The 25,000-nt window shown below is 36.6% G+C and overlaps 1 protein-coding gene across 1 annotated transcript in view; it reads right to left on the bottom strand.

Annotated features, from left to right (window-relative positions):
• LOC120532800 (serine/threonine-protein phosphatase 2B catalytic subunit alpha isoform-like) overlaps nucleotides 1-25,000 on the bottom strand; it is a 396,980-nt gene that overhangs the window by 205,059 nt on the left and 166,921 nt on the right. The window contains 1 exon segment of the mRNA XM_039759182.1: nucleotides 11,797-11,997. Coding sequence (XP_039615116.1) covers nucleotides 11,797-11,997 — 201 coding nt within the window.

Below are 25,000 nucleotides of genomic sequence, written 5' to 3'. Positions count from 1 at the left end.
AATGAAGGCAAGCCATCCTCGCCCAGATGCAGCAGAACAGGCCCAAACCATAATACTACCACCACCATATTTCACAGATGGGATAAGGTTCTTATGCTGGAATGCAGTGTTTTCCTTTCTCCAAACATAACGCTTTTCATTTAAAACCAAAAAGTCCTATTTTAGTCTCATCCGTCCACAAAACATTCTTCAAATAGCCTTCTGGGTTGTCCACGTGATCTTTAGCAAACTGCAGAGAGCAGCAATTTTTTTTTGGAGAGCAGTGGCTTTCTCCTTGCAACCCTGCCATGCACACCATTCTTCAGTGTTATCCTGATGGTGGACTCATGAACATGAACATTAGCCAATGTGAGAGAGGCCTTCAGTTGCTTAAAAGTTACCCTGGGGTCCTTTGTGACCTCACCAACTATTACACGCCTTGCTCTTGGAGTGATCTTTGTTGGTCGACCACTCCTGGAGAGGGTGACAATGGTCTTGAATTTGTCTGACTGTGGATTGGTGGAGTCCAAACTCTTTAGAGATGGTTTTGTAACCTTTTCCAGCCTGATGAGCATCAACAACTCTTTTGCTGAGGTCCTCAGAAATCTCCTTTGTTTGTGCCATGATACACTTCCACAAACGTGTGTTGTGAAGAGCAGACTTTGATAGATCCCTGTTCTTTAAATAACACAGGGTGCCCACTCGCACCTAATTGTCATCCCATTGATTGAAAACACCTGACTATAATTTCACCTTCAAACTAACTGCTAATCCTAGAGGTTCACATACTTTTGCCACTCATAAATATGTAATATTCGATCATTTTCCTCAATAAATAAATGACCAAGTATAATATTTTTGTCTCATTTGTTTAACGGGTTTGTCTTTATCTACTTTTACGACTTGAGTGAAAATCTGATGATGTTTTAAGTCATATTTATGCAGAAATATAAAAAATTCTAAAGGGTTCACAAACTTTCAAGCACCACTGTATGTATATATATATATACTGTATACTGTGGACATCAGCCCAAGTCTTCCCGGTATTTCGAGGTGTGTTTCCGACATCCTGTCTGGTGCTGCCACCGGCTGCCACTCAAGAAATCGCAACGTGGTAGTCGTTCCAAGACAAAGCGATGGGTGACACAAGTGTTTTCACGATCGAGTAGCGTTTGGTGGCCACTGTGTGGGTTCATGAGCGGCCTGTTACTGGGAAATCGATCAAAATGTCATGGATGAGTTTGTTGTGCGTCAATGAGGACGTTGTTGCAGTGGGAGAAGAAGACTTTTGCAACGGGTAGCGTCCGAGATGCGCCGCAAAGTGGAAGATAATCCACAAGGCATGAAACATGTGCAGATGTGGCAGAGTCTATCCAACGATCCCCAATAAAATCCACTCGTAAACGTGCTGCTGAGTTAAGAATAGCGGAATCGACAATGCGAAAACACATCAAACAGAACATGCAAATGAAATGCTGCCATCCATTGCACGTTAACGAGTTATCAGATGCCGACTTGGACAGACACCAGGAAACTTGTGATCTGATGCTGCACCAATTTTCAACAAATGCTGAGAAGGAACAGGTTATGTTCTCTGACGAGTGCGCGATTTATCGCAGCTCCCGCAATCGAAACGTGTTTATCAGCGTAAAAGAAAATCCACATTTCTTTGAAGAAATTGAGCATAACCCACCACACGTGATGATCTGGGCCGGAATGACAGCACAGCATTTGTTTGGCCTTATTTTTTTGATGGTTCTGTTAACTAACCAAATCAGTTATCTGGAAATACTGAATTGCTGTCTCATCCCGCAACTGAGAAACCAGGGTGTCCTTGACAGTGTTTGGTTTCAACAAGAATGGGCACCTGCCCATTTCGAAATCACTGTGCGTGATCGCCTCAATGAAGTTTTTGGGAATCATTGGATCAGACGAGGATCAAACAACAATCCTTCTCCTCTCCAGATAATGTACTCTTTGGGTTTATCAAAGATGATGTGCGGAAGCGCCATTATTCATCAAACAATGAACTGAACATGCGGTTCGCGCAGCCTTCCAGAAAGTCACCCCACAAATGTGGCAGAACATGAGCTGGAGGACCTGGCGGCACATTCGGCTATGCAGAGATCATGGAGGGACCCATACAGATGTTTTGGATTCCCAAGAGGTAACCTTTTAGCTTTCAAAATCCTCCAAAAGTTAGGGGTATGCAGACTTTGTGTGCACCCTATATTTATATTTATATATATATATATATATATATATTTATATATATATATATATATATATATATATATATATATATATATATATATAGTGGAACCTCGGTTTGCGAATAACTTGGTTTACGAGTGTTTTGCAAGACGAGCTAAATTTTTTAATAAATTTTGACTTGATAAACGAGCGATGTCTTGCAATACGAGTAGTATGGATACACTTTGTCTACTCAGCGTCATGTGATCACAACTGAGCTGATGGTTCTTCTCTCTCTCACTCGCATCTCTCTCTCCTTATCTCTCTCGCTCACGCCTGTCTCTCTCTCTCTCCTTACCTCGCTTGCTTGCGTCCGTCCGTCCGTCCGTCCGTCTGTCCGTCCCTCTCTCTCTCTCTCTCTCTCTCCTCTTGAAGGCAATCATCTCCTATTCTCTGTCTGCATGTCCGCGATTATTTTTGGATACGCTTATACGGCAAACTACTACAGCGCTGGGAGACTGCGATTGCTTTGGGACACTCTTCCGCGTGTCGTCCCGTTGGGTGGGACCTCACAAGAGTTTAGAAACTCACTCACACCAGCCATGATTCTTTTTAAAGGTAAAGTGCAGGTTAATTTGTTTTATGTATTTTTACTTTATATTTTGTATTAATCATTTTTATTTGAATAGTTTTGGGTTGTGGAACGAATCATCTGAGTTTCCATTATTTCTTATGGGGAAATTCACTTTGATATACGAGTGCTTTGGACTGCGAGCATGTTTCCAGAATGAATTATGCTCGCAAACCGAGGTTCCACTGTATATATTATATATATATATATATATATATATATATATATATATATATATATATATATATATATATACATACACATATATATATGTGTTTTCTTTATTTGCATGACCATTTACATTGGTAGATTCTCACTGAAGGCATCAAAACTATGAATGAACACATGTGGAGTTATGTACTTAACCAAAAAAGGTGAAATAACTGAAAATAAAACCATTTCAGGTGACTACCTGTTGAAGCTCTTTGAGAGAATGCCAAGAGTGTGCAAAGCAGTAATCAGAGCAAAGGGTGGCTATTTTGAAGAAACTAGAATATAAAACATGTTTTCAGTTTTTTTCACCTTTTTTTGTTGGACAGTTGAACTTTCTTATTTATGGCCCCATCTTCACGAAATTTGGTAGGCAGCTTCCCTGCACTAACCAAAACCGATGTACTTACTTATTTCGGTGGTATGACGCCACGGTCGGCCGCCATATTGAACTTTCCAACGTCACTAATTCTCCAACTTCCCGTGTAGGTAGAAGGCTGAAATTTGGTACTTATTTCGGTGGTATGATGCCACTGTCGGCCGCCATATTAAACTTTTAACGGAAACCGATGTACGTACTTATTTCGTTGGTATGACACCACTGTCTGCCGCCATATTGAACTTTCCAACATTACTAATTCTCCAACTTCCCATGTAGGTAGAAGGCTAAAATTTGGCAGGCTCATTCCTTACAGCTTACTTACAAAAGTTAAGCAGGTTTCATTTCGAAATTCTACGCGTAATGGTCATAACGGTCAACAACATCCGCCATGTTGAACTTTCTTATTTATGCCCCGATCTTCTCGAAATTTGATAAGCGGCTTCCCTGCACTAACTGAAACCAATGTACATACTTATTTCGGTGGTATGATGCCACTGTCGGCCACCATATTGTACTATTCAACAGTCTTTGTTACTTATGGGTCCATCTTCAAGAAATTTGGTACACGGGTTCCTAACGCTAACTGAATCCTACTTACGCACATATATACGTCCATAGCCTGCAGTTCGGTCACCGTGTGAGGTTGCGTTGGGTCCCCCATCCCAACGCCTGCCACGTTGTTGGCTGCCTGCCTATATAAGACCGTCCGTCGCTCCGGTCTCTATATTCCCTTCCTTGCTTCGCCATAGGATTCATGTCTCCCTACTGATAACTACAGCCTTTTTGTTTAATCCACGGCTTTGTTTGTTTATTACAATTATAGTTATTGTATAGGTATTTTAGACTTACTTTACATTGCTCAGGTACCCATTTCCTTTATCATTCCAACCCCCATTAACATGTCTATCGAGGTGAACACCATCGATCAAAGAACTGTCACTTACCGAGTGGTTTCCATGCTCGGAGATGGCACCTAATTTTTCCATTCTCTTTGTTACATATTGCACGGCCAAATCAGGCTCACTCTTGATATCCGGAGGAACATTGTGTCTTATGTATTGAATGACTGGGACAGGTTCAAGGTATGGACTGATGACGGTACAGGAGATAATTATACTACACAGGAGCACTATAAGAGTGAAATGTTTAAGCCTTTCACCTATGGTTCTGCATGTGAGTTGATGGCTGCCGCTGAATTGTTCGGTTGTCGCTTTCAAGTGTACCGAAATGGCCAAATATTTTACACCTTTTGACAACCGCCAATACCTCTTAAACATCTTAGATTCACAGGTGACGATTTCAGTTGTGGACACTTTGATGTTTATGAATGTTTAAACTCTCAAAAGCTGGATGTGATTTTATCGATGAAACCGGTTGTGTGCTTACAACGCTTGACAGATGCCGAATGCTACTTCAACACAACAAATCCTGCAAATACTGTCGGAATTGAAACAAACCATGAAACTCAAACCGATTATGACAGCAGCAATCCAAGATGTGAGATTTGAGACAAGATTACTGTTCACATGGCCAACTGTAAGTTGCATGCTCAAGAGTAAGCTCAGCGCACAGCTTGGTCATGTTACAACCTAAGGGCCGAACTGACAACATGGTATACAAAGAGATCCTTAACAAATAATTATTGGCATATTTTCCCTCAGTTTAAAAAGGTTAAATTTTTTTCTTAATAAAAATTTTAATGCAGTACTACTCAAGCTGGTGTTTTGCTAGTATATATATATATATATATATATATATATATATATATATATATATATATATATATATATATATCTCCTTTGGGGTGCGAGCAGCTGTTGCTGGGGGTGCCAGAATCCATCGAGGAAGAAAAATGAAAAAAAAAAGGATGACTCCTGCTCTTACATGCACTTACTGTAGTGCTGCGTGGGTATTATGAAGTATCGTATCTGTTCAAGTTCTATTTAAATTTTAAATATAAGTAATTTTAGTTAGTCGACAGAAATATGTTTGGTAGGAATGAAAGGTAAATTTAGTCAGCATTGCATACATTTTTCTTCACCATAGAAATTTAAAGAGTAAATTCAACTTACATTCCTACCAAACATATTTCTGTCGACTAAATAGAACCTACTTATATCCAAATTCGAGCTATTGAGCTGTCGCCTGCCTGACTGGATATGTCACCCTCACTTCGCTCTTACTTTTTTACCGTTCATGTAATCATGGCTAGTCGCGAAAAAAATAGAACATGGAAGGAGGATAACACTGAGTATGGCTTTACCAAAATAATTATTGATGGCGAATAAAGTATCCATTATTCATAAAGCTTCAATTGGTGATCTTTTTTTCTGTGTTAACTTCATATTTTTTCATACTTCTTCTCAAACCAAGGGGGTGCGAGGGTAAAATGAATCGGAAAGTGCTGATTTATATACATTGAATATACTGAAATAGTTTTACTGTCAAATAATGCAAACAATAAGCGGCATGTGTTTTGCCCTAATTCTGGGCTCATCAGGCGTACACACTCACTGCACCCCGTCTCGGGAATTGAACCTCGGATGTCAGCGTTAGAGGCTAAGCCTCTCGTGTTGCACCACGGCGTGTGTTGTTTTTATTTGACAGTATGCAGATCGGGGTGTGTATATATATATATATATATATATATATATATATATATATATATATATATACACTCCTGTAACCACAATAAATGCCTTTATTTTATAGACAAACCAGGGATGAACAACTTCCTTTCTCCTGCAGCCACAGCCGCGAGACACATAAAAAACATCAATAATAACTCATAAACGTGCAATATCATTTAGGAAAATCACAACATTTCACTCATCAAAAATTCGGATTATTTGTAAACAAAAGCCATCGTCCTCTCTTTCCTCAAAAACAGTTGAATTACTCTGTCATACAGATTATCCGAGCGCTTCAGTTCCATCAAAAACTCACTTTCTATCGCCATCGAAGCTAATGGTAAAAGGCATAAGTTTGAATTCGTTTTAGGGCTGAAAATCTCCACTCGACAGAAGCAGTGTACACGGGAATGCTCACCGCCAAATATACCAATGTGAACAGCCGCCCCATGCTCTCATTCAGATTTTTCTGATGAAGGAAGTCTAGGAGATCAGTGGGAGATTTTCCTGTAAAATCATCCATAGCATACATTACAGTCAGTTCCATTTTTAGCCGAGACAGATCAAAAAGTGTAGAAGGCTGCATGCGTGAAATTTTTCTTGTATTCCCGAAACTTTTGGGGCTCGAGGAGCGTAACAAACATCGGGTTTTCATGGTCCTGAAATCTGGTCTGTGTCTGGCAAATAATATTGTCCAGAATCCTGCCATGGAGTTGGCTGTAGTGCACGTGACGATCTTTCGCTCGGAGCGCGTTTGTGGTGCGTTCAATGGCGTCGTAGACTTCCTCATATCGGCTTCTATCCAATCAATGGGTCTGAATACGGTGACGTTGCCGTACGCCTGCTAAAGAGCCCTACTGACACCAACTCAAAATCTGATTGGTTGAAGCAGTAGGTTAATCGACATTTATTCCATGTCCATGTGCAGGTTTGGTAGCACATATCTGTGTGAGAAGCTCTTCTCAGTGATAAAGACTAACAAAACAGCACACAGTAGTCGCCTCACTGATGAGCACCTGCAAGCCATCCTGAGAATCTCCACAACACAGAACCTCACACCAAACAGAAACGAACTTGTGGCCAAAAAAAGATGCCAGGCGTCCAGCTCTAAAATGACATATGAGCAAAGACAACTGAATGATTTGATTTGTTATTGCACGTAAGAGCGGAGTCAACCGTTTAACAAACAGCGTATTGCACTGATACGAAATAGCTGTGTGTGTATATATGTATATGTATATATATGTTTATATATGTGTGTGTATGTATGTAGATATATATATGTATGTATATATGTGTATATGTATAGATATGTATATATATATATATGTTTATGTGTGTGTGTATATATATATATATAATGATAACAACACTCATCACTCACAACAGTGACAAAACAATTACACTGACAATCAGGTTACGTTATTTTCAAAATGTTTCCTTTTCTTTTCATTGCTTCTTTAACACACTACTCTCCGCTCAAGCCTTGGTATTTTGCTAGTATATATATATATATATATATATATATATATATATATATACATACATACATACATACATATGAGTGTATATATACACTCTATTTTATGTTACATTTTTGTCCCACTTTAAATACGGCTTATTTTAAAACCTACAGTACATACATATGTTTGGCCTCATTCTTTTCAAAGTATATCAAACTTTAATAGGATGTTGTTAGATTTTCAGATTCTTATTCCATTTTTAAATTATAAACTAAAATATCAAGAAAGTCGTGGTTCATAAGAATGTCAGTTAAAACAAATGGGTTGTTTATTTAGTCTCATTATAAATAAATATGAACTGGAGTCTGCTGCCTGTGAAATTTATTCAGCCATCATAAGCATATTGGGTTTACATATTTAATTATATTATATTGTAAAGCGGGCAGCACAGTGGTGCAGTGGTAGCGCTGCTGCTTCGCAGTTAGGAGGCCCAGGTTCGCTTACCCAGGTCCTCTCTGCGTGGAGTTTGCCCTCCCTGTGTCTGCATGGGTTTTCTCCCATAATCCAAAGACATGCAGGTTAGGTGCATTGGCGATCCTAAATTGTCCCTAGTGTGTGCTTGGTGTTTGTGTGTGTGTGCGCTCTGTGATGGGCTGGCACCCTGCCTGGAAATTTGTTCCTGCCTTGCGCCCTGTGCTGGCTAGGATTGGCTCCAGCAGATCCTTGTGACCCTGTGTTAGGATATAGTGGATTGGATAATGGATGGATATTGTAAAGTACTGTTAAAATGTATGTATCTGACATAGTTATATTTTTACTATTATTTTTGCTTGTGAACAAAGGAAAAATATGATAAAGTTTCTTTGATGAATGTGATAAACTCTCTTTGATGAAGTGACTACAAAATTTAAAATATTCCAACTTTCAGGTTAATTAACTACAACACAGAATGCATCTTAATGTTACAAGATGTGTATATTTTCTTTGTTATTAGTAAATGCATAAGTCTAATTGAAACAGTCTTGTTTACTACAGTTAAATTATGCTATATGGTGCTGGATGCTAAGACCAATTTTTCATTTTGACATGCTATTAGGGGATATACCGTAATTCAGAAATGCTCATTTTATTCATATGCCGATGGCTCCAGCTGATAATTCGCTAAATAACTGATTTAATAAGATGAAATTACTGATAAATTATTTTTCTGTAAATCCAGGAAAACAAAAGTTGTTTCAGTGGCTAATAATTTTATAAACAGCAGGATAATACTGACAAGTGCTAACCTAAATGTAATCATTATGTAATAATTACATAAAGTTTTGAGACTATTAACACTGATCTAACTATTATACATATTAGTATACTATACTATGCATATTAGAAAGTTAATTGATTTATGTGAAGAAAAACTATGATATTATTTTAGTGTTAGACTATCTAAATTATTTGATTAATACTAGTTAATTCAAGACATGTTTTAAATGCTTTTAGCTAGTGCAAAGATTCTATAAACTACCGTTCTTAAATCTGCATATTGTTTTCCTTTTAAATTTAGAGCGGATTCTAAATAATTTCTTTTGACATATAATATCAGAAATGGCTTAGCCTACTACATTATATAATTAATAAATGTCCAGAGACTACATAGCAATCATCCATCCATTATCCAAACCGCTATATCCTAACTACAGGGTCACTGGGATCTGCTGGAGCCTCTCCCAGCCAACTCAGAGCACAAGGCAGGAAACAAACCCCAGGCAGGGTGCCAGCCCACCACAAGGCACACACACACACACACACACACATCAAGCACACACTAGGGACAATTTAGGATCGCCAATGCACCTAACCTGCATGTCTTTGGACTGAGGGAGGAAACCGGAGCACCCAGAAGAAACCCACACAGACACAGGAAGAACATGCAAACTCCATACAGGGAGGACACATAGCAATTAGTTTTTTAAAAATTCCAAGATAAACAAAACTACTTCAGCATTTAGCTACAGAGTGTTGAAACTCTGGAAAGACCTCCCCGCCAATGTTAAAAAGGTTAATTAGTGTCATAAGTTGAACACTATTATTGAAGGATACCATACTTTTGTTAGAGCTGTTTGAGAGACTATTAATATAACCTCAGTAATAATCACTGTGATACATTTTTACATATTATGCTTCTGTTTTTGTTAGTTTACAATTGCTGGCATTGGAATTAAACCATTGATTTGATATCACCAATGACAGATCCAACTTTAAAATGTCACTGAATTTTGAAAGAGTTATCAGCATTGCATATGCACTATGGTAAACTGTCATGGGTATCCACTGGATGGAATATTCATAAACTTTTCTCTGATGCCAGATGGACTTAGTATAACATATTCATACTTTTCATTTAACTATTAATATTTTGTGTTTTGAAGAACCTAAGTTATAAAAAAAAAAATAATAAAGTTCTACAAATTTGTACACACAAACATTTACATTCCCACTTTAAGATTGTAGGGGACTAAACATATCCCAGCAACATTGTAAAAAGACAAATTCTCCATAGACAGGGCATGAGTCTGCAGCAAGGAATGAGTGTAAATATGTAAATGTTTAGGATCTGCAATAGATGAATTAAAGCTTCACTCACAGTTAGTTCACATATTTCATACCTTCAAATAAGCAGGTCAGAAAATTGATCGATGAATGAAACTAATGCTGTCCTCTACTATTTACATGTTTTATTTGCTTTCATTATTTTATTAATTTATTATTTGCAAGGTTACTTACTGTATTCATGTTTACTCATGCTGCATAGGAGCTAATCATGGCTTTATCAGGGTCTTTACCAGAATATGAAAACAGGCAGCAAATAAAATTATGTATGTTCTACCATTTCTTCACAGATCATATTTAGCTTTATTAGCATGAACAACGACAATGGCAACCTTTCATATTATCAACAGAAGTTTGATTTCGACCATCTAACTTGTGATGATTATCTGAGAGCTAGTTTTCTTGCCATCTGTTTGAGTATGGTGTTTTGTTCTGTCTAGATAAACTATAAATCCCAAAAAAATAAGTTGAAAAAAATAAACTATAAAAATAAAGCTCAATAACTGCATTTAAATATTTCATAGTTAACCAAGGAACATTTAATTTTCCAATTTTTCTATTTTTCTGTTTATATGATTTGAATCCTGACATGATACCATCCACTAGTTACAGTAAACGTAAAACATGGCTTTAACACCTACTCAAAGCATTTTCAAACAGGGTTTATATGAATGTCGATAAAGTTGAAAGGATAATTTTTCCAACATAATTAGCAAACATCATTTTCTACATCTTATATAATTTAATAGACAAATGGAAGTCAGTCTAAGTAATCTGAAATGAACTAGCACGCATCTCAAATGTTGATATTCCTTAGTGGAAAATGTTTGGAAATAATCCAACAACAATTCCATAGATCATACAATTATATTACAAGATATTATTATAGTTACACTGGGTAATAGTTTGTTAAAATATTGATTTAATGACATCTTTATGCCTGGAGCATCAGGAGGTTACAGGAGATGTCTACAGGCACATCTGAGATTCTGTCTTCTGGCATGCTTCCAACATGGTACATGGAAAATTAAAAATAAACTGCATGCTGTGCAGATCAAATAAATGGCTTGTAAAAAGAAAGATTCAAAATGTATACTAAATCTACATTAACACACTCATTCCTACCATGAAAATGTAAAAAAGATAAAACTATTTAACTTGTGAAGTTGAATGAATTCAGATGTCTCTTTGTATGTCTAGGGCAGGATAAGTGACCCAGAGCTTCTACTGTCAATATGTCTATTTCTTACCTCACCTTATATGCTTATCGCTATACCAATAAATACTGCCATATAGCTCCTAAGCATCTAAATGTTGTTTTTTTTTTTTTTTGCAAATGTTCAATCACATCATTCAATGCAAAACTTCATTCTTTAAAAATAATCATTCCTGGTGCTGAGGATAAAATAAAAATAAACCGAAAAGCTCTCCCAACAATATGAAAGGGCATATTCGCAGCCGCAATGAGACTTTATAGCACCCCACCAGTCACTGAATGAAACTGTGAGGTTATGAGATGAAAAAGAATGAAAGTAAGAATTCTCTCTTGTTAATCAAGTTACTTCCTTTCATCTAGCAACAACCTAATTTTAATTCTTGTATGACTAACGGAAATAAAAACATGCCCACGAATATTTCCGATACTTTATACAAGAAACAATTTTTGTTTTTGAAAAGAGCTCATTCTGAATTCCAATTACTTACCAGTTACGGGTGCCTCAATATCCAATAAATTCTTCTCAGATCTGAGAATAGCTGCTCCTTCTGTGATGAGCCTTAAGGCCACACTTTCCTCCAGACGGCCTTCCTTGGTCAAATGACCCTTTAAGACATCCACCCGGGGCTTCCCATCACTGTCAAACACTTCCTTTGCAGTTAGTCGATGGCTTGGAGGAAAAGGGACAGCTAAAAAGGAGAAGGAAAATAGAGGAACGCAATTTAGTTTATGTGGCAGCAACTAACTATACTTAACAAATACCAACACATTATTTATATACTATACTTCAAACAAGTGATGGCAACACTCTAAAACGTCAATTTAAATACTGTATTTTACTTTTAATTCAGCAATTGCAGAAGACGGTTAAAATATTATCAAGTAAGAAAAACTAAGGTTTTGCAAAAAATTGTATATGCTCATAGAACTTGAATTCACAGCATGGAGTGAACACATCAGGTTTGCTTAGTATGTGAAACCAGTAATTTTGGTATCTATGGTGCAACTGTAGGTATTTATTTTGCAACTTTAGCTGTTTATATTTAGCATCCTTCTATTCTAAGTGGGAAAACACAAGTAGAAAAATGGATGGAAGGTCTAGAAAATGACATCTGGATTAATTTTGATTCCAAATGTTCGGGCCACTTCAATTCATTTTATTCTATGTTCCAAATCAGAATTAGAAGCAAATACCTACCTTGCTTATCCTATAAGTTCTACAAGTATCTATACATTATCTGTGCACAGCATAAGGCTCTGTGTTAAATGCTCACCACTTGCTCACTCTTAGACCATCAGCTTGTTGCTTAACCAGCCTGTTTACCAAAATATCAGATATGCAAAAAACTATAACTATATTGTATGCATTAAGCTCATTAGTATAGTGCCGAAAAAGAAAGGTGCTTTGTCATATAGCTCATCTGTGTATAGAACTTTCAAAAATGAGTACACTGGTCATTAAATATGTTTTAAAAAGCTACATACCATAAAAGACACAATAAAGATAACAGTATAAAATCACTTTAAACCATGTTGCTATGAAGAAGAAAAAAATAAAAACTGGGACACATACCACCTAAAGGATTTTTAGGAACACCATACTAATACGGTGTTTGACCCCCTTCCGCCTTCAGAACTGCCTTAATTCTATGTGGCATTGATTCAACAAGGTGCTGAATCATTCTTTAGAAATGTTGGCCTATATTGATAGGATAGCATCTTGCAGTTGATGGAGATTTGTGGGATGCACATCCAGGGCACGAAGCTCCCGTTCCACCACATCCCAAAGATGCTCTATTGGGTTGAGATCTAGTGACTGTGGGGGCCATTTTAGTACAGTGAACTCATTGTCATGTTCAAGAAACCAATTTGAAATGATTCAAGCTTTGTAACATGGTGCATTATCCTGCTGGAAGTAGCCATCAGAGGATGGGTACATGGTGGTCATGAAGGGATGGACATGGTCAGAAACAATGCTCAGGTAGCCCGTGGCATTTAAACGATGCCCAATTGGCACTAAGGGGCCTAAAGTGTGCCAAGAAAACATCCCCCACACCATTACACCACCACCACCAGCCTGCACAGTGGTAACAAGGCATGATAGATCCATGTTCTCATTCTGTTTACGCCAAATTCTGACTCTACCATTTGAATGTCTCAACAGAAATCGAGACTCATCAGACCAGGCAACATTTTTCCAGTCTTCAACTGTCCAATTTTAATGAGCTCGTGCAAATTGTAGCCTCTTTTTCCTATTTGTAGTGGAGATGAGTGGTACTCGGTGGGGTCTTCTGCTGTTGTAGCCCACCTGCCTCAAGGTTGTGCGTGTTGTGGCTTCAAATGCTTTGCTGCATACCTCAGTTGTAACGAGTGGTTATTTCATTCAAAGTTGCTCTTCTATCAGCTTGAATCAGTCAGCCCATTCTCCTCTGACCTCTAGCACAAGGCATTTTCGCCCACAGGACTGCCGCATACTGGATGTTTTTCCCTTTTCACACCAGTCTTTGTAAACCCTAGAAATGGTTGTGCGTGAAAATCCCAGTAACTGAGCAGATTGTGAAATACTCAGACCATACTCAACCATGCCACACTCAAAATTGCTTAAATCGCCTTTCTTTCCCATTCTGACATTCAGTTTGGAGTTCAGGAGATTGTCTTGACCAGGACCACACCCCTAAATGCATTGAAGCAACTGCCATGTTGGTTGATTAGATATTTGCATTAATGAAAAATTGAACAGGTGTTCCTAATAATCCTTTAGGTGAGTGTATTTCAATAAATGCCTGGCAAGATGAGGCAGCAAGGCCAACAACCTATTTTAGACTAAAACCTAAAGGTTTCTAAAAATAATTAATATACTCTCAATCACTGAGACAAGAAATTTTTGTTTGACTTACACCTCCATGCACTTCACTCTCTTAACATTTTAAAATGTAACCAAAGGGAATCTATGAGAGATAAAAAATATATATATACTCAATTCTGATTGTCCTATTCACATCATAACCAAAGCAAGCAACACATTCATTCTAGTTTTTTGAATATTGCTGATTTCCTTTTGTTTGAGCCAGCAATTTAACTTTTCAAAACTGAAAGAAATCTAAAAATAAGTGTTTTTGCCACTGAAGGAAATAACATATACACAGAAACACACAGAATACTAAGGATGTGATGAATTGAATACCATGATTAGTACCAACTAAAATTTTAAAAAAGGCTTTTTAAGCTTTATAAATGAGAAAGCAGAATTTTGGAATAGGTTCTTTATCCTTGTGAATCTCATACCTGCAATAAAGTCTCATATATATTATTTTTATTACTATAATAATTATTATGCAAATCAGCATACAATTCAATTGTTTATGCACATTTTTTACAAATGGAACAAAGGCGGGTTAAGTGACTTGCTCTGCTATCAAAGTCAATCAAAACTGGGGATTTAGACTAAGTCCAGTACCTAAGCCACTTTCCCAAAATGCTTACGGTATAAATAAAAATGCTAAAACTTCCCTCTTCTCTATTAAAACAAAGTTTAACTATATAGATCATCTATAGGAGCAAAACAAATGTCTGAATTACACATCAAAAATACAGGCTAAAAGCACATAAACTTGACAAACACATTTAAATTTTCTAAATTAAGATGCACATTTCTTTAAAAATATAATCCTGAAGTTTTTAAGAAAACCTGGCAAAAGGCATTTGTAATCTAAATGTACCAGATCCTACTCCAATCTGTGAAAAGACACTGAATAAACCAGTTAGAAAAGATTTCTACCAACCAGTGGTCTGTTCAAGAAAGAAAGATTAAATAATCCTGGCTGGTTCGCTTTAGCACAATTTCACACCAGCAAATTACCCTGTTCTAGAAAAATTATTTCAATCGACTGACACAATCCTGAAGAGGCTGATCTTAACTAACATATATTCAGGGCAAAACTCACAAGACCTTACAAGTCGAACATTGAACAGCCGATCAACCACGGACTACAAGTCTAAGAAACAGAGGCAACAACCTTCATGGCAGCAGAGCAAGAGGCTCTGGTGGCAGTGCAATAAGATTACCTGTAATGACCGGCCACATGGTTTCAGGAACAACTGCAGCACCCCCCGGGCGGCAACCCCCAGATCCCAACAGTGTTGTAGGGAAATCCATCTCCCATGTAGCCCTGCGGGAATCCGAGGCACCACTGCCAACCTGGGGGGCTGCCATCGAGCATCCTGGGGGAGGTACTGTTCTGACCAGGCTTGCTCCCCCGGGTCCATACAGTGAAGAGGTGTCCCGTCCGGACAAGGACCCCGGACGTCTGTGACCATATTCACAAAGAAACACAAGTAAATTTAAACCACAAGGGAATCTGCTGGCTTAATACTGTATTAGTATTTTAAAACATGCACTCAGAAATATTTGCTGCCAACACAGAAAAAAAGTAACTCCAAAACTCAGAAGAAGCCTATGCAGTAAACCATTCAGATATTCAATAAAATATAAAGCATATTCTGACATATATGCTAACCAATTTGGATATTTGCTCCCAGAGAATTCTTCTAATGGAGTTTGCTTTGCTTCCATTTTGCTTTGGTTTAAATCTAACCACATTCCCAAAGCTGCCAGAGCTGCAGTAAGAGTATATAAAACCATATTAATATATAACTCTGTCATACTGAGTAATATCAAATACACCTTCTACAGAAACAATAGAAAATGAAAATAAAGTAAAAGATGTACAGTAAAGGAAAATAATTAACTACTTAACTAGATTCCTATTCTGTTACTGTGCTTTATTTCCTTCTTCACCTTAATAGGATACTGAATGTACTCTACAACTCATTTTGTAAGTGTAGCCATTTGTTACAATAGAAAGTTATGTATAATTACATTTTACTTTGATGGCTCTTAAAAGTACTGCACATAAAAAATAAAGTTACTGTAATCTTTACTGAAAATGTCAGTAGGTAATAACTATAGAAAGGTGAATCCTATTATAACCAGAAATATGTAATACACAAGTTAGAATCTTAAAACATTGTTTTTTGCTTAAACATGATAAAAGTGAGACAGGGAACAAAATTAAACAGATATGTTATGGCAGCTCCTTTGTAAATGTACAGGAAATTGGCCAGAAAATGTCCACAAAAGGCTAAACTTTGGATATTCCATAAAAGATAAATATAAGAGGCAATACATTGAAAAACAGTCACTTTATGTATTTTTTTTTCTTTTGGCAACAAAAAAAAACCTGTCTCACAGAAATCGCAATATACTGTCATAGTAGATTATAGGTGTTGCAGGAATGAACCCTTTCAATCTCATCTGGAAGTTTTGGTATGTCAATGTAACACAACAGGCACATAATCTTAGTGCATTGAGTTGTGACCAAGCAGTATACCAGCAAGACACTGTAAAAATGTTAAGTTTCACATTAGTGTTGCTTCTCCTTTTGTACCTCATCGTGGCTATTTAACATCTAAAATATGCATGACAGACTTCCCAAGGAAAATGTTGCTTATATACATACACAATTAATTTACACAGTATACTGTATACATTATCACACTCACACGCACATACAAACACAAAGAAGGGGAAATCTAAACATTTTGAAGCTGTTGTGTTGTTTAACCTTCAATCATTTCATCAGTGTGGATGTCACTCTCTGGTCCTTCCTGGACTTTTCCTAAATTGCTGCACTTCAAATGCCCATGATGTTGCAACTCTTAAATTCTATTCAAAAACATGATTGGCATTTTTTTTTTGTTTGTTTTTTCCCCCACTATATTGCTGCTACAGACAATGCCATTGAACTTTGAGACCAAGATGTGAACCGATGCCTCCCGACTTCAGCTTGCATTTGATTGCATTTATCCTTTATACTTCAACAAATCCTCTCCTACCACTGTATGTATGAAAAAGTTATAAAAATAAATGTTATTGTTTGTCAGATATGAATTGCTATGTGTATTGAGCAGACAACTACCTATGAAATAATCCATGAGAAAATGACACACTTATCATCATTTACATTAGTTCACTAGATGGATAGGAAAAAACTTTGAAAACTGTTGGCGCGCCAGTTATTACACTTAGGTAAAAAATGGTTATAAACTTACTTGAAATGGCCTCACAGTGTTTCTCATGCAGCATGGAATATGAAGTACACTGCCAGCATGAATTTGATGTAGGGAAGGGAGAACATGCAAAGTGGCACATAATGGACAGAATGATCAAGATACATATGTAGCCTGGACACACGAATCTTACTTTGATTCTATGTTAATTAGTATTGCCTAATTTTACTTTTTATATTTTGTATTTTTTCTCTTTGTTCTTCCTGTAAAGCACTTTGAGCTACATCATTTGTATGAAAATGTTCTATATAAATAAATGTTGTTGTTGTTAAAGAGCAGTGGTGGGCAGCTGCTCACTTGCAAATTTTTCACAGATACAGCAGACCTGGAATAAATGATGTGCTTTCTTTATGAAAATGGAAGGACTGATGCAACACGGTACTTGACCGTAAAGGAGGTGTGTTTTAAGAGAAAAAAATATTTGAGTACAGCTATATTAAAATGCTCCTACAACCAAAAATTGCTTTCTGGGGAAAATTCCCAAAAGTATAACTTTCTACTTGCAAAGCTATTACTTTATGGTTACTGGCCATAAAGTAATAGCATATTTTCAAAATATTTTAATACCTTGGCGGACGACTGCAGTTATCCATACACCAATGAAAAATATTCTTGTTAAATGTAGTGTATTTTAGATTTACAAATTCCATAATAAAAAAGCAATGGGACTGTTTTTCTAGTGTGAAAACTGGCAGGGTGTAAAAACAGATGACTGATTTATAGTGTAAAAAAAAAAGTGTACTAAACCCCAGCGTATGAGATAAATGTTTTATAGTACAAATAATAGCTTACATCTGCCTTTACTATAAAACTAAAGTAGGACACTCACTGCAGCAGATCTTATAAAATATTCTTGCATTCATTAAGGCATCTGAAAAAGTTTTACTAAATTTCTGTATATATTGCACTCATATGAGGATAAGACCAAAATACATGCTACACTTCTTGTGCTGATGAATTCAGATTTATGGACAATATATTATCTGAGCCTCAAAGTTACAAAGTGAACAGTTAGCCAGCAGGTAACAATATTTGATTACATTCCTTACCAATAAGCTTGAGGTTATAAGCACTGCTCAAATTGATGACTATACCTGTTAATAAACAATAATTTTATAACTGAAGCTGTTTCTATTGATTATGTTACTTGTATTGTACTAAACGGAAAAGCAGTTTCTGATAGTACTGTGAAGCCTGACGGGGAAATAAATGAAACAATTTTATAACTTGATATGGAATCTCTATCAATAAATTTTATTACATGAAACACATTAACAGGACATCACCAGCATTCAGTACCCAACATTACTGAAATAAACCAGGGCAAGTAAGGTTTTTTACCTTTTTTAAAAGCTTGAAAATTTTAACAATAAAAAAATACATATTATACACAGGGAAGCACAGTGCTGCAGTAGTATCAATGCTGCCTTGCAGTCAGGAGTGTGGAGTTTGCATGTTCCCCTTGAATGAGTATCCACTGGTTGCACCAATTTCCTCTTTCAGTCAAATGACATGCAGCTTAGGTGGTTTGGCGACACTTAATTGGCCCTAGTGGGTATATGGTGTGTGTGAGTGTGTTCACCCTTTGATGGACTGGTGCCCTGACCAGAAATTGTTCCTGCCTTGCATTCAGTGTTCATTGGGATAGGCTTCAGCTCCTCCATGACTCTGCTCATGTTTAAGCAGGCTCTAAGAATGATATGGTATGTTATATAAAACATATGTACTGTACATACACATGCAGGAGACTATCACAAAATTTCAAGCCTTATCGGGACCAATTTGAAGATAACAAAGGCAAAGAATTTGGGGCTGAACCACAGCTTAACACTTTGTTTGATTTTTTTTCTCAGTTTCCATCTGGTCTCTAGGCTTCATTGCCCCATAGACACCACAAGATCACATCTGAATAAACTAAAGACTGGAAATAGAACATCAATGGGAGTAGAATAGTTGCTATTTTATGTGTGAAAGATCTCCTTTTCTCCACCTTTGCCACTTTTGCAAATAAATGGGGGGGCCATCCAGATCCCAGACTCCTTTCACGTGTTGTATCTGATCTTTTATGTATAGTATATGTGTTGGCTCCAGCATACCCCCGTGACCCTGTAGTTAGGATATAGCGGGTTGGATAATGGATGGATGGATAGATGTGTGTGGGGATGCAAGTTAAAAAAGTTTAAACCGATTTGAGGATGAAAACCAGTCAGGAACATTAAAAAAATCTGGATATCAGCAACACCCCCTCCAACCATTACTCCAAATCACAATGCACTTTATGAAAAAAACAGAGTTTCAGCATAGACTCCCTTGTGGGTCGATTCTGTAAATCAAATTTATTTGCACAACTGAATCTAATCAAGGGTAACAACACAGCCATTGGATAGACCCTGATAAAACGGGTTTAAAACCCTTCCTCACTGCTCCGCCAAATTTTGTGTACTTAAATGACACACAAAATCAGATTAGAATTTACTAATCCAGTAAGTGCTTTCTCAAAAGGCAGTTGTACCTTTTATTACACAGGCAAGGAAGAAGCAGTGAGGTTAAATTCAAGCAGTAAGTAAAGAAAGAAGGGAGAAGGAGTACCTTGCCAAAACCACATAGAAGTGGATAAAGATGAAGAGGAAGAAGAAGAAGAAGAAGTGAGAATGAGATACTGGCATGTATAGTAAGGGTGTTCAGACTAAGAAAAAAAATGTAAGCTTCTCAGATTCTGAACACAATATGGATGGTGAGTACAATAAGTAATGTTTATTATTATCTATAGCTATTGTTGATGTTGCTAAGCACATGCTGCTTTAACAATTTTAGTGTTAATGGTGTTATTTGCAGTTGGGCTGCTTATTCTGCTTACAGGCATGTGTCGGTATGCTGGTGCACAGAGGTATATTGTTCAACATTTTAGTTTTCCCAAAGGAAAATGATGATAGCTTTTAAAAGGGCAGAGCGAGTGGGTAAAAAAGAGATTGTAATACCATACAGGAGACTGGATGCTGCATGTTGTAAACCCCAGCTTCCAATGTTTAAACATCAACAACCTACATTTGCATAAAATATGGAATAAATTGAGGAGCCTTAGTGTCATATTAGCAGACTTTCAAGAGGCACACTGCAGTCCATATGACACTCCAATATTTATCTGAACTGTTGAAGAATAAAAGAAACATTAATTATGCCTATTTTGAGTTGCTGTAATTTGTAACTAATAATTTTTTTTATGGCATCTCTGGTACTCAAGGCCCATCGGACAGTTTAGCACGTGTCTGATATTTATTTGTTTTTATATTTGGTAGAATCGTCTTGTGCCTTGGGATTTTCTGGGCTACAAAAAGTGTGTCAACACAGAAAAAAGCTTTGAAAATACTGCTGTACACCCTTGCTTCTGGCACACAAAAAGTTCTCAGTAGCTACTGTTTCGCCTAAGAACTGACACTGCAAATTACTTTGGTGGTTACATTGCACTCTGTATAAATTAGCAAAGATACTGCAAAGTGGAATAATGTGTTGCGATAATCATTATACTTCTACTTTGTAGAATTTTGTCATTATATTAAGGCAGTCAGTACTGCAAGCTACCAGACAGACTGGCAAGTGAAATACAGAACTACTACAGACTTAGTTTGGTTTTAGAGCCACTGAAAATAACTTATTTAGTACTTAGATGATATTACATTGATTCGATCTTCTTACAGAAATATGCAATGGAGAAAAAAAAAATTTTTTTTCTTTGCTACTTTTTTCTAGCATTGCACCTGACTGTCATACACATTACAGATAGGTACACATACACACATAAACAAAAAGTATATGTACATTTTACTAAGTGATGTAACTTCTACACCAAGTCAGGCCCTTTAGGTGAAAACTTACATCTTTTTCTATGCCAGCTAAGTTGCATGCAGTCCTGGGAAGGCTTCAGTAATTAAATTTCTATGTATAAGGCCCAAATCAAAAATAACTAAAAATGATGCTTGTTTCCATGACATGTTACAATTCACCTAAAGTTACGAAAAAGAGCTGCTTAACTTCATGTAAAACTTTAAGGTTTCTAGTTAGCCAGAAATATTCTTCCTAGATCAACATTACCAGATGCTCCAAGTGAGAGAATCAACAAACTATAGCAGCCAGAGATTTCCATAAAATTTTATGACTCTGTAATATATTTCTTAGTACACAATCTTAAAAAGATAAGAAGAAATAATATACTTTAGCTACTGTCATGAACTTTGACTCAAGTTTCGATTGCTTTCTCACTTGCCTTTAAAAAAATGTTTTTCTTCTTTAGCATGTCTTGTTATTGTTTTCGTTAACACCCAATTGAACCAACTTTTTCTCTCTACCAATTCTACTGTCTATTGTCAGTCCGGTAACATTCTACAGGATTTATAAACTGTATTTTATTAATTATTTGAAAAATATAAGTGTGCATGTGTGTTTTAACATAGACTCACTTTCTAGCTAGGATTCTCTCCTGATTTGCGCCAGATCTCATCATCAACCTTGATTTGGAATAAACATGTTCAGAAAATATATTATTTGATTATCCATCTGAAAATTGAATCTTGGATAGCTGATACTGTACTTTACTTTATTATATCTTTGAGTATTAATGATTTTAAAAGTAAATGGCATTTTTCTAATAGTGAAATGAATCCAGACAATGATTCAATTAACACTTCTTATGCTATCACTTTCAACGTTTTCTATCTTTTGGAATCTTGCAACAGAGTCCTTTGTCATCCTACAACTAAAATACTGTCTAAAGTGAGATACATTTTATTAGTAATATACCACTTATGTAATTTTAATGTTTTTTGTTTAAATATTTTTTAATTAATCGAAATTGTCAAAAAATATATAATTTAAACGCGTTTAGTGAAATTTTAACATAAAAGAACCCTGAATAGCTTATTGAATGTGCCTAATGGAGGGGTTAGTAGGTGTTCAATTTCAACTTATTCAAATCTCTGCCTATGTAAGGATTTTTCATATGGAACTTTTACAGAACGCAAGGTGTGTCTGTATGTACAGTCTGTGTGAAACAGAAAGCCTTCTACACCTTGGAAATATGGTTGTCGTCTTCATCAAAATATGTGCTCAGCTCTGCAATTCTCTCCCACTTACCCCAGAACCTACTGCAAGGAACATATAGCCTTGACTTTGCCTCTGTAACAGTGTATTTTCACATTGTTAAGCAAAGTTTGAGAGTGCAAGTTTCAGAAGAGCACACAGAATCCATCTTATAACAGACTGTCCCATACCCTGGATTATTTTTTACCTAATGCTGCCAATATTATGAGAATTAGTTTTTGCTTTTCTGTTCACTAAAGATTATTCTAAAAATAACTAATAGTTAACTTTTTTCCCCATTTTATTTCCTGGACCCACTTCAGTCAAGTAAATGGCTACAAAAAGCAAAAACCAATTCAACAGCATTAAGTAGAATGCAGAGCTCTGTTTCATTGCAGTGAAACCACTATGAAGCTCAGTCAAACTTTTATAAAACACGTAGTGCCAATAGTACTAAAAGGATGGCAGGAGCCAAAAACCCTTTAATTTATTATTTACACACACACAGAAACATATAAGTTCTTAAACACACTTAGTATGACTCAGTCTCTAGGGACCACATAGCAGCAGCATCAGCTGCAAGGCAGCTTGGGCAGAGCTTCACTTCGTCAAAGACTAACACATAAAGAATTCCCGGTTGTCTCTCACATTTAGTTTGAACCCTATTCCACATTAACAGTATGCATGTACACTATGATAGACTGACATCTAAATTCTAAATACTGTAATGCACCAACTTACAGCTGCATTTGGGAGGATATATGTGGCTGTATGTCAGTCACAAAGTGTACAGGTCATTGCAAATGTTGATCTGTCTGTTCTGGTGTGAGTCACTTTAACTGTTGGTACGGAGTAGAACAAACCAATCTTGAGTGTCTCAGCATCAACTCAACAGGTCCATGTAAGGCAGTGTTTTTCAATCTCTCGGTCACGCTGCAGGTGGGTTGCAGATTGCCATTGTTGATTTGAAAGTGCATCATGGTGGGTCAAGCAATACGTCTCAGTGAGCTTGTTTCACAAAGGGGGAACCCCAATCACACTTATTTTACCAAGGGGAAGGTTTTCAATTGCTAAAGGGTCATCGATGAATTTAAAAAGGCAAAACTAGGTCAAAGGATGATAAAAGTTCCATTTATAGCTGACTGATGGAATGTGGTGCAGGCTGAACACTTAAGAATTATACACATGGACCAACAACATTCAAGATAAACCTTAAAAGACCTTCCAAAAGTTTGAAAACATGGTACCCAGTGAACTAATAATAATAACAAAAGACATATTACTGCAGTTGGCTTTGGAAATTTGTAGAACTTTATTAACCTATTGTTTTCCTATGGCCCTTGGCTGTAAGTTGAAATTGCTTCAACTCAAGAAAGCATAGATTGGTGCATAACTGTAGTACTAAATGCTTATAGGATCTCTGAAACTGATAAGGTTTATAAAGAAATGTGAAAGATATACAGTATGTTACAGAAGAGGCAACACACATATTTGGAGTATGAGTTTCATTTTAGCAACTTGTAAAGACTCAGCTTATACAGAAAAGAAACAGGGAGTGATTATATGTCTTCTAGCCCCTTGCAACACAGGAACTATAACAGGTTTAAAAAAAAGTAAAACAATTGACTGCATTTAACATGTTTGAAAATACACAAGTAAATATCTCTGGGTTTCTTATATGAATCATAGATAAAAACTGCACACGTCATAAGCATGCCATGCAAGCAAAAGAAAAAACATAAATCACTACTAATAAATACATATCAGTAAAAACAACATGCTATCATCAACCTCATGCAGTAATATATAGCTGCACCTTATCGACTTCCAGTAATGTCAGCTATTTGGCTAATTTCTTTGGGATCACTCTCTTCCCAAGCAGAGGGTAAACAAACCAGGCACAGGCTATGGCACCTGTCCTCTGTTACACTGGGGGAATTTCCTCTGATATCTTTCCAGAAACCTCTCTCTCTGTGGAATATTTACAGGGTACGTGATACAATTTCAGGCATTTCAGTGCCTCAAAGTTCACTACTTCCATACACTTGCACAAACGATTCTATCCCATTTTGATCCCATTTTGTATTTATTTGAATAATAAGCCCTCTTACTGTCCTGTACCACCTAGGTGCCACTTTTTATTCTGGGAACTGCTTGCAAACTAGGTAGCATGTATAAAAACACACAAATACAGTACACAGAATATGTTGAGGTAACTATGTAAGATAGAATCCTACAAGAAAATTTAAATGAAGGACATTAAATGTATAATTACATGAAATATGGTCCCATTTGAGAGCACGCATCACAACAAAGTTCATTTGAGCAGTATTTTAATGACACTAAAGAAAAAACAGGTGCATTACTAAAGGACTTTGACCATTTTTCCTTTGAGATTAACAAAGTATCTAGCAATAAAATGACAACTTTACTCAGACTATGGTACTTTTATTAATCATTTGTGAAGTACAAAGGTCATAACTTAATTAA

This window comes from Polypterus senegalus, chromosome 7 (assembly GCF_016835505.1).
Source record: "Polypterus senegalus isolate Bchr_013 chromosome 7, ASM1683550v1, whole genome shotgun sequence".
Taxonomy (NCBI): Eukaryota; Metazoa; Chordata; class Cladistia; order Polypteriformes; family Polypteridae; genus Polypterus; species Polypterus senegalus.
The sequence above is the reverse complement of the archived record's forward strand: the minus strand, read 5'-3'. Positions and strand labels throughout refer to the sequence as shown.